General features: G+C 40.8%; 1 protein-coding gene across 1 annotated transcript in view; it reads left to right on the top strand.

Moving 5' to 3' along the window:
* Window positions 1–16,019, top strand: part of LHFPL2 (LHFPL tetraspan subfamily member 2) — a 116,223-nt gene that overhangs the window by 91,593 nt on the left and 8,611 nt on the right. Inside the window, exon 3 of the mRNA XM_041414723.1 lies at window positions 10,204–10,973. Coding sequence (XP_041270657.1) covers window positions 10,544–10,973 — 430 coding nt within the window. The 5' untranslated portion in view covers window positions 10,204–10,543. The remainder of the gene's footprint in view (window positions 1–10,203; window positions 10,974–16,019) is intronic.

The raw sequence follows: 16,019 nt of genomic DNA on the forward strand, positions 1-16,019 counted from the left end.
CAAAGAGAAAAAGACTGGCAAAAGAGCATGTCCTATTCAACTGAGATAAAGGTAAATATTCAACTACATAAACCAGGACATTTGCCTTAAATCAGGGAGTCATGGTACAAAATTCTGAGTAAAATTCTGATAAGTTTGAGTACATGCATAGTCTGAATTACCATATTTTTTTCAGCTTTATACATGCTATTAATAATTTATTCAAATCTAATTAATTTTGCATCTGATGAAATTAGTTGGTTTTTAGGAGAGCATTTATTAGGAAACAGAAGATAAAATTTATAATTTGCAACCATGTATTTCAAAGAACCAATTAATGCTAATAATAATCAGTATCAACATACAGAATGCAATGAGTGCACCTTTTAGAGTCAGTTTTAAACAGCAGCGTCCATTATGGACAGTTAATGAAACTGTTTCTTGTACTGTACTTCTAATTTTACCATGAAATTCTTTGCTTGCATAGAACTTGAAATGCAGTAAGGAGATCTAATAGATAATCTTACATTTAAAGATAATTTTCAGAATTCAGTTAAGTGTTTGAAACTCACAGAGCAGAGAGATTTCCATAAAGCGTGTAGCATGCAGGGACTTTTTTCTTGGTAATAATTATCTGTCTGTTTCTTGGGAGGTCTTCAGATATGCATTTTGATCCATTTGCATTTCCCAATGGGAAAGACATAATTAAGAACTTTCTACCTTGTGGTAACAGTACAATCAGATGTTACCCTTCCACCAGTCTGTAGAGTGCATTTGCTTTCAAAAGAATTAATGTCACTGAGAACTGAAAGAAACTAACCAACCCAGTACGTTGAAAGGTGGCCTGTCCTGAAGTAAGTCCACTCCCTACAATCTAGTGGGGCCTATGAATATCTGTAGCTTCATCCTCTTCAATGAGGTACACGTTTGGGAAATCATCTGCTACAGATATTAGGAGTAAGTTTATTTTCCTCCCTGAAGCACAAGTGGAGAAAGCTTAGTCATACAGCTAAGTTTGTTTCTTTACAGGTGAATTTCTTTGAAGCTGTTTTGACATATCGCTGTGGTAATTGCCTAATTCAGCAGTGGTTACTGTAGGGGAAAAAACCTACAGTTTAATACCTAAACCATTTCTCAGTGAGCAGAAAATCAAAGTCACTATTGGAGATGTGACCGTGTCCACAGTCCTCCTTTGTGGAGAAGGAAGGGTAAATCTGCATGTGGTGTGTCAAGGCTAGAGATTCAAAGTGACACAGGAGTAGCTAAGGTTTGTGTTTGAAGGACGACAAGTGTTTGGCACAGTGCAAAACACTGCAGAGTATATTAAATTTCCAAAGTTTTGGGGTTTATAGTGGCAGCATTGAGGTTCAGTTCACAGTATTGCTACAGACTTCTTTACATGAGGGAGGGAACATCTCATCTGGAGGACTGGGATGGTTATTTATGCTTTCTTCCTTTTTTTTTTTTTTTTTTTTTTGCCTATGTATTTCTATGGCAGTAAGGTGGATCATTACCAGACTTACATGCATATCCCCACACAGGTCCAGTCTTAGTGTTTCTGTGATACAAACCGCATGATGTCAGAGACAGAGGCATGACAGCATTTTAGGAGAAAGTGAAGCTGAGAAAGATGCACTTATCTTCCCCCTCTAGCCCTTTTCAGTTTCTACAAACATTTGTTAGTTATTAATTTTAAGGACAGAAAAGGACTGTTAGTATTATCTAGTCTAGCAAGTCCAACTGCATTAAAACAAGCCAGAATTCTGCACATGGCTCAACTTGTAGAATTATCTTCAATCTTGGCTTTAAAATTAAATCCAGTTGCTAAAATAAATAATCTGTTTATTTTTGCTTCTTGCTCTAAAATGAGGTTTCCAGAATTTCAGCTATTAGTCTAGATTTTTCCAGGATCTTTGCAGTGGGCTTCCATTTTAGAGATCCCAACTAAACACCACATTCCTATAGTTACTGATGAATGAAAGATGCAGTATTGAAAATACCTCATTTCAGTTCTTATCTTTGGCCACAGTCAAGAGGTTAACCATTAATAATAACTATAGCTTACATTTAGTTGATGTGCACAGAGATATGCCAGTGTCTGAGTACTTTGCCTTTTTCTGGATAAAAGGTTTTTTGTGCACTCTTTTCTAGTTTATTGCTATATGTGGTGCCCAGATACTTCCGATCCTTGCCAGTATAGAAACAGCAGCTCTGATGAGCAGCTCTGGCAGCTCTGATCCATCACAGCCCTTTTCACTTACCTGAGACACTGCTGGTTCTCCTCAGCTCAAGTATAATGAAAAGTCACAGTCAAGGTGTTCCTGTAATGTACACACATTTTATGCATTACTGTGCCAAGGTGCTTGTCTGTATTGGTTGTTTTTGAACGACATTTCACTTTCAGTTTGAATTAAGAGGAACAAGAATGATTACATGTGTTTTGTGACAAGATATGTTCTCCATCTCATCAGTTGCTGCTGTCGTAGCAGGTAGTTGCTTGAGCTGTGTGTCTTGGATCCAAAGTGCAAAGATCCTGTTGTGCCAAAAATGTGTCCTTTCCTTGCTGAGGGAGTGTTACACGCCATGAGCCTGGGGAGCAGTCGATACCTGCCAGGTGTCTTCCTAGCTGGCGGCAGTCTGGAAGGACTGGTGTAGAAGATTGTTTGCAGTGAGTAACAACGCAAACAACTCCGGGTCCTTCCTGCTCGGAAAGGTCAGTTCTTGGGTCTACAGCCTTAGGTCTCGTCTCAGCAGAAGAATGACCCACCCCTGGCTCTTCAGACGGGCTGGAGAGCCATAACCTTTGTGGTTGCTCTGCTAACAGAGCCACAAATGCGAAAGGAGATACTGCAATGGTTTCCTTTCGGGAATTAACTGAAGTGGCGTTTCCTTCATTCAAGGAACCAAGGCTGTTTGCAGGGCTGTCTGCTTTGTCTCAGGGCAAATGAGGAGCCCAATATGGTATTCCATGTTGGCCTAACTTCAATAGACACATCCCATAGGTGCCTTTCTCTTAAGCTTGTTTGTCTAAAACAACTTCTCTTCCCTCCAGTTTGAAAGAATGTTCCTTCCTAAACAATCCTCAGGTCTTTGATCTGCTGTATTTGTGAAGCTTTTCCTGAGCTGGTTTTGTCTTTTTAGTAAGCAATTCCCTAGAGTTTGCTGAGAAGTGTCACAACTGAGTCATTCTTTCCTTTCCTGCCTGTTTTTCTCACTAGTCCCATATTAAACAATAACCAGTGTATTAGTATAATAAATATCTTAGTACAATATTAATAAATTGTTAAGAGTAGTTCCAAATCTGTCACAATGAACTCATGGGGGTGAAATGTTTTTTACAACAAGCACAGATTACATGTGGTTTTGTTCTGATGCTCTAGCTTACGCATACACCAACAACTATTTAAATAGCCATAGTCTGGGTTCCTGGTAAAGTAAAAATCCTTAGTATAAAAATAGCAAGGATTTATTATATATATATTAGTATAAATATTATAAATATTAGTAGTTCCTTCCTTCTGACTTCCCATTTTTCTCCTACCCTCCATTTTTTTTTCCTGATCAGACTCCTTTAAGAGCTCTAGTTAAGAGTTTTATGAAGTAATCACAACACAATAAATATTTGAGTCTGCTTGCATATATGATAATGTAGGTAACCAAGAAAGACATCTTCAGATGAGACTTCTGAAGACTGAGACTTCAGTGAACTACCGAGGAATCAAACTAGGACAGAAAAGTCATGATTCTGCTCCCAGTTGGTAAATTCCTGAGCAGTTAGACTATCACTAATTGTAGCCAAGATTGCTCCCTTAGTGATGATTTTTGCTGTGATGTGTAATTTTCTCCTGAGAAACAACATAGAAATACCACACATTAGCTTTTCTTAACATTGTAGGCTTTAATAAATTTTGGAATTACAAAAGATCCCAAGTAAATTTTCAAAACACAACGTAATGGCTGCAGATTTAAGGAATGTTGTAAGTCAATAAATACAGAGCAAGGGAACAAATCTCCAGCTTGAGAATTTGCGCTTCAGAGGCAATGCTGGAAATCTAAGTTAGCTTGATATCCTCTTAGTGGGGGGGCAATAAGTAGAGTTTTGTCTGGATGAGGGAAGAGGGAAATGAATTCTGTGTTTAAACCTCCCCTGTAGTTGGTCTGAAAATTTGGAAACTTTCATTCTTGTAGTGATTTTTCAGTGATGTATTGGCCCCATTAAAGTCAGTGGGAGTTTTGCCATAGCTTTTAATGAGGTCAGAAAAAGAATAGTACATTTCAACTGCCTTTTTATTTTTTAAGTTGGAAAGAAGTTTTATATTTGTTTCTTTTACAGTGATGTATTCTAGAAACAAATTCACCTGTAATTAGATGTCATATTGCATAGCACTTGGAAGATTAAATGGAATAAACATCATGTCCAGCTTTACGAGATCAACAGTCACTGTCAGAATTATTTTCTTTTGTTTTATACATTTATTTTTCACTTGGTGTACATAATATTTGGGCACATGAGGGATAGTTTAATTAAAATTTTACATCTACATTCCTTTGGTAGGGAGAGGCTGAAGTAAACAGGATAATTTAAAGGAAGGACAAGGAAATAGTGTTTTGATTAGGATACTTCCCTGAGTTTTGACTATTTTGAAAAATATTTTTGTTTTCCATTTTATATCTTACCTTGTGCCAGCAGGAATAAGACATTATGCATCATAAGGCTACATTCTTTCTATTGCCATTAAAATTCATTTGTTTAGTCTGATGTGTTTTCAACCACCTATCACAATAATGCACTCATTAATATGCCTGTGCAGGTTTATAATGGTTAAATATTCATTAGATATGCATATATTCACTCTATTTCACAAGTGAAGATTAATCAAAATTTTACTGTTTGTTCTCCAAGTAAAAAGCTCTGTTCTGGAATGTTGTTTAGGTTGGCAATGACTTGATGAAAATTTGTAGGTGAATGGAGAATCCTTTGTTTATTCTCACCTATTTGTCTGAAGCTGTGCAACCACTTCAGCTTTAAAGGACCTTCTCCATTTTGTTATCTGACACTGAATCTTTTTGATCACTTTGAAATGTGTTACATTTAGAAAATGAAACAAAGGCACAATGAAGTGTCCTTCCCTCTTCTTGGTCCAGGTGCTTCCTGTGGTGAATATGCAGTGCTTATCAGAAACCAGTGCCACCAGAGCTCCTTGTGGTCTGCAAAGAGAGCCTACACCAAACCATTTGGGACAACTGGTCTTTCCCGAAGTACTACTCCTTGTCGCTGTTCTGTTGTGACAGGGGAGTGTGATTAACGTACTTCTTTTTACATTTGCAAGTCACCTCTAAGTGTGTGAGGTAGAAATGCAGAGGTGCACCCTTCTGTCTCCTCACAAATGCTGCTTGTTGTCTGGTCTGCTGCTTTGAGGACTGCAGGGAAGTTGGCAGAAGCCTGCCTGTTTCTTCTGAACAGCAGTTCTTGTAAGAATGGTGAGAGGACTGAGTGGGAGGAGAAGTTTATTTACCAACATTTATCACTTATCCAGAAAATGAACAATTTCTAGTGCTCATACCACATTGTCTTAAGTGCAGTCCCTCTTATCTTGGTGGTTTGATGGCTGTCTCACTCCACTGGGCAGGGTAAGCTCACAACTGAACAGTTTGCTTGTCCAATAACACCTAAGGATGGAAGCTTTTTAAAGTGGGAGCTCATGTCAACCTGGGTGGGGGTCAGCTTGAGGTAATTGAGTCTTAGTGTGTGAGCCTCTTTCTGTTTGCTTTAAATAGTCAGTAACCATCAACACAAATAAGAGCCACTTCCACTCTCGTAGTTCAAAGCGTATTCAGAGAGTTTATGGCTGCTAATGAAAAAACATTTCAGAGAAAGCAGAACCCAGGCTTCCAAGATTTGCACTTTTTGCGTTATGAGATGCTCAAGTTTGTGTATGGTAAACAAAATTTAGAAATTCCTCTATGTTGTTGTACTTTGGACCCCAACAAACTTCAGAAGAAAATGTCTAACTGTGCTTGGATTTATTTTATAAACTGGGATGGCTTCAGCAGTCTGTGTGGCCTTCCATTCAGCTGTTTGCTTAAGCCAAGCTGAAGGCCTCTTATCTAAAAATTATTTATTCTCACTCTTGAGCTGACAGAACCAGACTGGAAAGGCCAAAAGCTGAATCATAGTCCAAGCCTCGGACTTCAGTTAAATCATAAGGGCAGCATGAAGGACTGGCCACAACATTGCTCTGCAAGGTACTGGTGGTTCTCTTGTATGCTACTTGTCAGACACCTTTTTAAAATAAACAGCCTCAGATTTGTGCTTTGCAGCTGTTCCTTTCTATCTACCTGGCATGCCAAAGCAAAACCCTGCAGCTCAACATCTTCAAAATCAAGACCTTAATTCAAATATCATAATTTGGATAAGCTTCTCACTTTCTGTTTTCGGCAGTGTAAGTAAAATTAGGCAATTTTGTTTCTTTATCCTATTCAGAAAAATATATGTTGTTTATATACTTTGAACATAGACATTTTGTATAATAAAAGGCAACAGTTGAATAGTCCTAGCTAGAGATGTGAAAGTAAGACTGGAGGCAGTGCATCTGGTTGTCAATATTTAATCTGAAGAGAAAGAAAGTTTTAGCAACGTTTTAAGTGGGCTTGACTTGTTAAATTAAAATAACCAAAAGACTTTTGCTTTTGAGAACTCTTACTCTCTTTGGATACTTTGAGGATCTGATGTTCTCATTGACATCTTTTCACTCTGTTAGACTTCCCTTAATGCAGAGCATGGTTCTGGTAGCCAAGGTAAATGAGGCTGAAGGTTTAGTTTGAGCCATCCAAGAGCTGTGCTGTCCTGACAGGGAATGTGGGTTATGTGGTGGGCCAGAATGGCATTGCCAAGACCCTCATGCTGCTGTGGTGTGTGGCTCATGTGGGCACTTGCTGTGCAGGGCTGTTTCCCAGCATGAATGGCCTCCTTCTACACCAGTGTGATTGAATGCAGTAGTAAAAATAGGGAGAGGCTCAAATGACTATGAGGTGGGGCTACTTCTTGTATTCTGCTTCTTCAGCGAGGATTACTTTGAATGAGTTAATACCAAAAGGGTTAAAGAATCATTGTGTATTTTGAATTTGGGTTGTCAAAGCAAATATTTTGACAGTCAGTCAGAAGTGGATGCCGAGTGGCATGCTGTGAAGAACATAGGGTTCTGTCATGGAAAAAACTTGTTGAGGGATGGGAAAGTGAGAGGAAGAATAAACAGCTAGTTTTCAGCCTTGCAAGGGCCTGGTTTGAGTTTCTGTTGAATGAAAATGGAGAAAAAAAAAAGCAGGGTTGTGAGCAGAGTGAAGCTTTATGAAGCACAGTTATTTAGCACAGCCTGTAGCTGGAAAGGCTTCCATGTATAGCACAAATGTATTGTTGGAGCCACACGGGAGATGGTTAGGTTCATTGGGAAAGCCATTGGAGGGAGGAGGTTGTTGGGAGGAAAAGGGGGAAGAGGTTGTTGGGAGGAAAAGGTTAACTACCTAAATGCAACTGAGCTGGAACTTGTCTTCAGTACTTTATCTGCAATTTTTCCTTACTAAGTCTCAGAAAGAAATGCCTCTGCCCCTCCTCTGTGCTCACCATCCTACTTTAAATGTTTTTGTCTGTCTGACAAAAAGGACTTGCAGGTGCTCTCCTTTGAGCATGTCACTAGTGCACAGAAAAGCTTATGCAGAAGTTCTCTCAAGGATGAGGGTACATTGGTATTTCATTGACTCTTGGTATGTTTTGCACCAAAATAAAGAGCTCATTGCCTAGGAAAAGCCAAATCACAGTATTTTCAATTGAATTGTAGTTCTCAATGACATCTACTACCTCACTTTTAGATGCTGCAAAGTTTCCTTTAGTTGCAACAACAGCAAAGTGAACTCCTGAGATTTGACATGACCTCATGTCAGATTTAGACAGGCTGTTTTGTTCATGCAGTGACTTTTCTGGAAATACAGTCATAAAATTTTGCTGCGTTTTATTGCGCTTACATTTCAGTTGGGAAAGAACCCCATGATTCGGTCTTTTCTTCTAGTATATCATCCCATGTTTGCTATCAGTGATACATTTTATGGCTGCCAGTGTTCATCTAGAATATCCACCTACCTAAGTAAACATGAACTTTGTTTTAACCTGTGTTCACTAAATGGTGTTTTATATCAAACGGTACAGAGTCAACAGTAACAACCATTATGGGTGTTCAGCTCTTACGTCCCTTCCACCTCACTGAAAATCCTGGAATTACAAAGATGAAGAGTTTATATAGGTGCAGTTCTTGCAGAGAAATACAGATTTTATAGCTTTTTGGAGCATACTTTTAAAAAATTAAGGAATTTTCAATTAAATTCTCTTTAGTCATGCAGATGACATCAGAAGAATATCGGTCTGTAGTGGACATTTTCTACATTCCAGTCATTATTTTAAGTGGAAATACTGAGCAAATTAACTTTCTTTGGCAGGCTGACACTTCAGCTCTCTGTTATTACAAAGGGTGTATTCAAGTCGTTCATATGTCAGGTTGCTTGAAAACTTAATGCTCTCCCCCAAAAAAATGAAAAATTAGCGGAACTGCTTACTATGTCTAAAGACCTTTTTTAAAGGCAATACCATAACACTGAACTACAGGAGACAAATTCTGTTGTTGGCACATCAGCTTTAAGCCTCTTTTACCAAAGGAATCTGCAGATCTAGACAATTCACTACAACTAGTACAGGGGGAGTGGAAATTGCTGGATGAAATCCTGCAGATGATTCACTATGTCTAATATAGGAGGGAGTAGAAATTTCTGGATGAAATTCTGAATGTGTGAAGCTGTGTGTATATGTTTCATTTTGCATTCAGTGGGACTAATATTCAACCACCCGACTCAGAACTTCTAAGAAATTAAATACTGAGCCCATGACAAACCTAAAAAAATATTGGGGATGCCTGTTTTTCTGGCATCTGGTGTCTTCAGCAGCAGAGCAGTGAGGTCCAGATGTGGTTCTTTACTCTTGCCTCCAGTTCAATGTCAGTATTTGGGGTTTGGTGAAGAAAACTTCAAAGTGCTACATTCTCATCATGGAGAGGGTAACATGAGGGCATTTCCTGCTCCCACCCTTGCTTTCAGGCAACACTGTTTCAGTTCAAGAGCAGAGGCGTGTGGGATGACCTGTTTGTTATTTTGAGACCGATATTTGGATAGGAGTTGGAAGTATAGTGATCTCTGCCTCTTGTACTAAGATAAGTGTAACTCTGGGAATGTCATCAGCCACTGTTGAAAGGCAGTATAATGGCTTGGGGAAAGCCCTGGGGAACATTTTGCTGCAGTCACAGCATACACAGGGCTGTGGAGGAGGGGAATTGAGGGGAGTGGGGAAGCTCAAGTCTGGCTAGCAACCCCTCTGACTGGGGCTTTTGGCTCCTTGGTGGTGACTGGGGCTCTTTTCCATAGATTCCTGTTTACAATGGCATAAGTCACGAGAGGCTGCCAGGGCTGGGAGCAGTTCAAGATGAGGTGTATGACATATCTGCAGGCAGATTGTTTTCCTGAAACAACCTTGATCCCAGACCCAGGGAGGCACCACTCCTTGCAAAATCCAAGCTTCAAAGGGGTCACCACATCACAGGGTGAGCTGTCTGCAACTGTAACCTTGTTCACCTCTTCTTGAGGCGGGGTTGGCTCAACTGCAGTCAGCAGAAACCCAGAAGGTTGGAACAAGGTTCCTTCATTGCCCCTTGCACCTGGATGCCCATGGCATGTGGAGCTGTGCTCAGCCTCTGTCCCAAAGACAGGCTGTGCTGCCTCCCCAAAGTGAAGGCAGGAGCTGCACATCTGTGAAACTGCTTAAATGAGTCCAAACATTTTGCTGGGTGACTGCCAGCACCCTTGGTAATTTGGACAAGAAGAAGATGATGGGGGTGTGGTGGTAGGAGTGGGTGGGACCGCTGGGTGTTACTGAGACCTTTGCTTGCAAAGTGTTTGACAAACACCCACCATGGGATAGGGCACAGCAGATATTGTAAATATTGGCAGCAGTGGGAGGGAGATTAATTACTCCCCTGCAACAAATCAGGGAGGTTTCCAGCAGACTCTTTCTGACCAGCCCTTGTTAGAGTTTTGTATTTTGATGTGAATCTGTGCCAGATCTTGGTTTGTTGTGGGGGTGGAAATGACTTATTTCTCGCTGCTGATGTGTTTTCTCTTTTCTTGTAGGTGTATGATGTCAATCAGTGGGCAGTCCTTGTAGCCTCCCCCACCAGCCTGCAGTGTCATGTGCCAGTATGAATGTTAAGAAAGAAACGCATACTTCAGAGCTCAGCATCCCAGAAAGAAAAAAGGAGGAACTAAACAGAGAGAGCAAATGATTGCACTGCTTGCAAGACTTGAGGCTGTTCACCTCTTCTCCTGAGAACCTTCATCTTGGCCTTCGTGAGAGAGTTGAGAAAGTAGGCAGAGCAGCCACAGTGATTGTCTTAGGGTCCTTTTCCTTTTTCAGTTTCATTTTTTCTGGATTTTAAGTGTGCTGCACTGATCACAAGCACTGGACATCAATATGTGTCATGTCATTGTAACGTGTCGGTCGATGCTATGGACTCTCCTGAGTATCGTGGTGGCTTTTGCAGAGCTCATTGCCTTCATGAGTGCAGACTGGCTGATTGGCAGAGCAAAGCCTTCAGCCTCCGAGGAGGTGGACAACAGAACGGGGGGACAGCAGGAGCCCTACCGTCCCACGCTGGGCATCTACGGGCGCTGCACCAGGATCTCCCACATGCAGTTCTCTAGACGAGACACACTTTGTGGTCCTTATGCTGAAAACTTCAGTGAGATTGCCAGTGGGTTCTGGCAGGCAACCGCTATTTTCCTAGCCATGGGAATCATGATTCTCTGCACCGTGGCATTTGTATCTGTCTTTACTATGTGTGTGCAGAGTATTATGAAGAAAAGTATTTTTAATGTCTGTGGGCTGCTACAAGGGATTGCAGGTACGTGCACTTTGATAGCAACTGAACTTTTAATTTTGGGGTGATTCAGATGAAGAAACATAGTAATTCTGGCCTGCCTGCAGACAGACTGCATTAGGCAGACCCAAAGTGATTCTATATGCTGGTGTTTATTCAAACATAACTGAAATTTATAGCTACACAGCATGTAATACATTGACATTGGCAGCAGAATTGCAGCCTAATGTGTGCCAAAATGAACTGACCAGTATTGCTTTCGTTTGCTGTTCATTTTTTTTCCCTCTGTTTGAATTTCTTTCAGTTACAAAAACTTTTGGTTTTGTCCTTTGCTACCAGCAGAGAACAAAGTTAATACTCATATTAAGGCAGTCTATCTCCCTCTCACTACTTTAGTAATTTTTCCATGGACCAAAGGCAGTTTCCTTAGTGTCTCAAAGGCTTCATGACTGTGGTGAGAGTAAAAACCACCCTAGGGCTAGGAACTGGTTATAGTCTCACACCCAGTTCCTCCAGCATTTCATGTGAAGCTGCCTCCTTCAAAGCTGTGAGCTTGACAAGTGATACCTTGAGATAAACCTTTCCTTTCGCCAGCTTATTGTTCAGCTGCAGTTACATAGCCCGGTGAGCTTGTCTTTTCACTGTTCAAGGATCAGCTGTGCTTTGCCTGAAAAGATGAATTTGTTCTAGAGATTTGGTGTTTCTGCTTAAACCCATAGATTTTACAGAGATTAAGTGACTGTTAGTAAACCAACCCTGGACAGCCTTAGTTAGAGAAGTATTCATTTTTCTGTAGTTGCCACTGAGCCACGGGGAAAACGGTTTTCATCTTTTGTGCTCTCTGTGTGTGTGGTCATCTGGAGGAGGAGAGTGGTCTTCTGCCCTGCCTCTGGCAGCCCTCAGAGACTTGTGAGGAGGGAGGGAATGAGCAGGCCCCCCTCCTCTTTTTATCTCAGTGGGACTTTTAAGCAGATGTTTTCAATTCGCAAAATTATTTAATCACAACAAAAAAATAGATTCTAACTTGTTTTGCTTGAAATGTGAATCCAGCTTTCCCCCTTCTCACCTCCACTGAGGTGGCCAAACATGTCTGTGATGGCTGTACCTAAACAGGAGATGTAATGATAGATATTCAGACCTTTATCTGAATTTGGATGGTTTCATTTGCTTAGTTGAGACCTACCATAATCTTATTCTAAATACACATGGGGAAGTAGGTGAAGACTGACTTTACTTCCTGCTGCAACCCTCCAAAGCCAGTGTTACAAGCCAGAGACTGGCTGATGCTGCCTCCTGGACCACTCCCACAGTGGCTCTCACTGTTGGCTACTTCATTCGTCTTCACTGTGGAAGCATAACACTTACTTCATGTCACCCACAATGTAAGGTTTGTGCTTCTGGAGCAGAATTATATCCCTAGACTGGCTAAAGATGCTTCTATTCATATGATGGCATACAATTAGTGTATCAGGTCCTTTAGATGAATATGACAGGTTTTGCTGTAGTGAGTCCTGGTGTACAGAATTTGCCAGAAGCAGTGTAACAAAGAGGCAGCTTGGCAGTGCAGATTAAACCCGGGGAAGTTGATAGTTTCTTGCTTTCTTTCTCTGTACTTCAGAAATAATGCATGACTGTTTTTCCAGGAGATGCAATTATTACTTGTTTTCTTTTGGAGGGGCATTTTTATAGGAGAGATTGCTTAGCAGCATAAATAGATCTTTGGCATGTCAGATTTGGGTCTTTTGAAAAGATGACTTTACTTAAAACTCTGATACCGTCTCAAAATACCTAGTCTATCACCTAGGATTTGCAGGTAGAAGGTTCTTGTATTTTGGAATAGTGTTCTGAAGACCATGTGTTTGTGAGAAAATGCATGCTGAGACAGTTTTATGTTTTATTATCAATCCATCTGTACCCATAATGGGATTTGCAGCCTAAAACATTGAACAGTACAGTTGACAAAGCATTTAATTATGTGTTAAGGCGTAGATCAGTCCTTCTTGAGCTGTACCAAGCATAGAAGCACTTCTCTTCCTGCAATTCAGATAAATGACACGGCATGAAACTGGGTAAGAGAAAGGTCACCTTAGTGAAACGTTGCTGCCAGTATTTACAGCCAGGCATCTTGTGGCTCACAGTTCGTTTCCTCAAGATTAATTTTATTGGGTCCATTGCTACTTTTCTGCCAGTAGTATTACAGCATCTGCTTATTTAGTTGCAATTATTTTCCTTTGACTAATGATGGCTGCTAATTTAAACTTCGCCAGTTCCTGAGTTTTGAAAAATGCTTAAGCAAGGTGCTTAAAAGGGACAGTTGTCAGCATGGCTAATTCATACAGGGATTATGATAGATAAACTAATGTCCTGACCAGACAACAAGTTATAACCCTACCTTAATAATTTTAAGCATAGCATCATTCTTTCTAATGTGAACAATTATGTTTTTAGTAAGTATACAAGAAGAATTCACAAAACAATTTTGCTAATCAGCCTATATCAGTACAATATCTGCAAGTATGCCAAACATCTCCTTTTTAAACATGAGATGCACACATGGTAGAGTCATCTACAGGAACTCAGGATCTTGCAGACTTAATCTCATTTAAAATCTCTATATCTTTGCGATAGAGATTTAATATAATTAAAAACATACAACAACCTAATTTATTACTGGAATTCATTATGACAAAACAATAACAGACACCAGATATATCTTTCCAGTCTAGCAAGATCTGTTGTGGATGATACCTACAGTGAAATTTCAGAAGAGAAAGCAACATCTCTTCTGTTATGGCCCTTGGACAAACATACAAACTGTCATTTAGATCAACAGGAGAAAGCCATACAAGTATCTGGACCATAGGGATTCTTTTATTATTTTTGTGGCAGAAAATGAGAAATACAAGGCCATAAAGGAAGAAAATATGGCTATTGTTTAAACTCCTGTAATTCCTTTGTTGTGGAGCAAGAACTTCTACCACTTTACTTTCAGTACCATTTATTCTGCAGCTGTAGAAACAGTAATCAATAGTCCTGGTTTTGGAGATGTTTGAAGATTGTTTCATCTGGGTAAGCACGTTTTCTCTGCATTAGAGTGCAGAGAATGGAGACATGTAATTGAATAGATAATTACTATCCAGAAGCAGGAAGACCAGGCAGACTTTCATTTGTGTGTCTTTTTAGGGAAAGTACTCTACTTTTAGTCTGTGAATCACTTGAAATGCAGAGGCTGGAGGAGAAAGGATATTATTACATGCTAACTGACAAGAATCCATTCAAAGTAAACTTTCACAGTAATCATGTAGCTATAGGAAGTAAATAATTGGTGATCCAGTACTGACATATCTTGATATGTCTATAGTGTAGCCGCATATGTATTTACAAATCTTATTTGGGCTTGTGTACTTCACTTCGTTGCTAACTAATATAATATAAACATAACTTAGCCTCAGAGGAGGGTGGGGAGAGCTTAAGACAGAGCCTAAACCAAGTTTGGCTTTCATCTCTGCTAGTTTCCTTTATGAAGTTCATAATCAGCAACTTGGCTTCCTTTTTTGGCCTCTGCCATGGCTGGGCAGACACAACCCCTTCCCCACAGCCAGTGTCTGCCTGACTGGCAGCTGAGCCACAATGCACCAGCAGCGCCCTGACTGCACACCAGGGGGAGGAAGCTAAATTAGCTGCACTAATATTACATCACAGAACTCGAGCAAGCCCCTGTGGTTTTTTGTGGGGAGCTCGACATCATGTGCCTGCAAAGTCTTTGGGGAGAACAGTGGGGAAATGGAGCTGACATGTCAGGAAGGCTAATGGGTTTGGGAGTTCAGGTTTTTTTTTTTTACTTCTGTTTTACTGTGCTGGAGCAGGGCTGCCTTGCCAGGAACATTTACCAAAAGAGGATAAAATAGTTCCTCTTCTCTAAAATCTTTCCAGGATGTTTATGGCTTTATCTGGGAGGTCTCTCATGGGTTACCCCCTTTTCATCTCTTCTTCTGTTCACAGTCCACTGTCTCCTAGCTGTAATGGGGTGTGACAGAAGCATGTAGAAATTGGGTTGCATCTGTCAGAAGACCTGCTTTGTGCCAGGTGCACACCACAGAGTGTCTCTGGTTTATTCAGGTGAATATATGGCTGCATTTTGCTGTCGTGTGGCTTAGCTGGCTGTGCCACTGGCATCTTTAGCAGGTAGGTGTCCAGTCAGCCAAAGCAGGGGTTTGTGTTTCCAAAGGCTGCTGCAGGCAGGCCAGAGAGCATTAAGTTCCCTTGGATACTTAGTTGAGTCTGTCTGTTTGGGCCCAGATGCTGCAGCTTTGGGCCTCTCTCTGTCACCCCAGAAGTTTCTCCTCCAGCATTGCTGGGGAATGGCTCAGCTTCTTCTTTTCCAAGATCTGAGAGGTTTGCTTTTCTCCCTGACTGTTGCCCTGCAAATTCTCAGGCAATGATAGCTATTCCACAATACTTTCTCTTCTCAGGTGTCTCAAGAGCTCTTTTGCATTCTTTGTTCTGACCTTTTTATGATTTCTCTCTGTGACTTTCCATGTCTTCTTTTCCCTTCTTGGTATCTTGAAGGGTTCCTGCATCAGGAGCTGCTGCAGGACCTTGGCAATAGTTCAGTTGCAGGAGTACGATTTTACCCTCAAATACAAAGAAACTTCTCTCCAGCTTTCTAAAATGAAGAGGTGGAATTCGGTTTCAAACCAGCTGTGTGTATAGCAATCTGTCTTCACTGCTGAAAGAGTTTGTTTTACATCTCTTGAGCTGAGAAATTGTTCAGCCTGTTATACTTACTTGGCATCGTTTTAATTTTGGGAGTCTGGGTGATTAGGAAGGTGGCCTGAGTAGAATGTGATAGGAACCATCTGAAGGGTATGAGGTTCTGGAGCTGGTTGTGGGGGTGGGTGAAGTAGGATCCAGCCACACAGGGTGGGCTCATGGTGTGTGCAGCCATGCGACTGCAGACTCCTGGCTGCTGGAAGTTAAGAAGGCCGGTGGAGTTGCGAAGGAGGAAGCTGGGGAGGAAGTGGGAGGTCAGCCAGGCCTTTCATCATAGAGGGGAGAAAAAAGCAGGAG

The sequence above is a fragment of the Onychostruthus taczanowskii genome, unplaced genomic scaffold, assembly GCF_017590055.1.
Source record: "Onychostruthus taczanowskii isolate IOZ18803 unplaced genomic scaffold, ASM1759005v1 scaffold46, whole genome shotgun sequence".
Taxonomy (NCBI): domain Eukaryota; kingdom Metazoa; phylum Chordata; class Aves; order Passeriformes; family Passeridae; genus Onychostruthus; species Onychostruthus taczanowskii.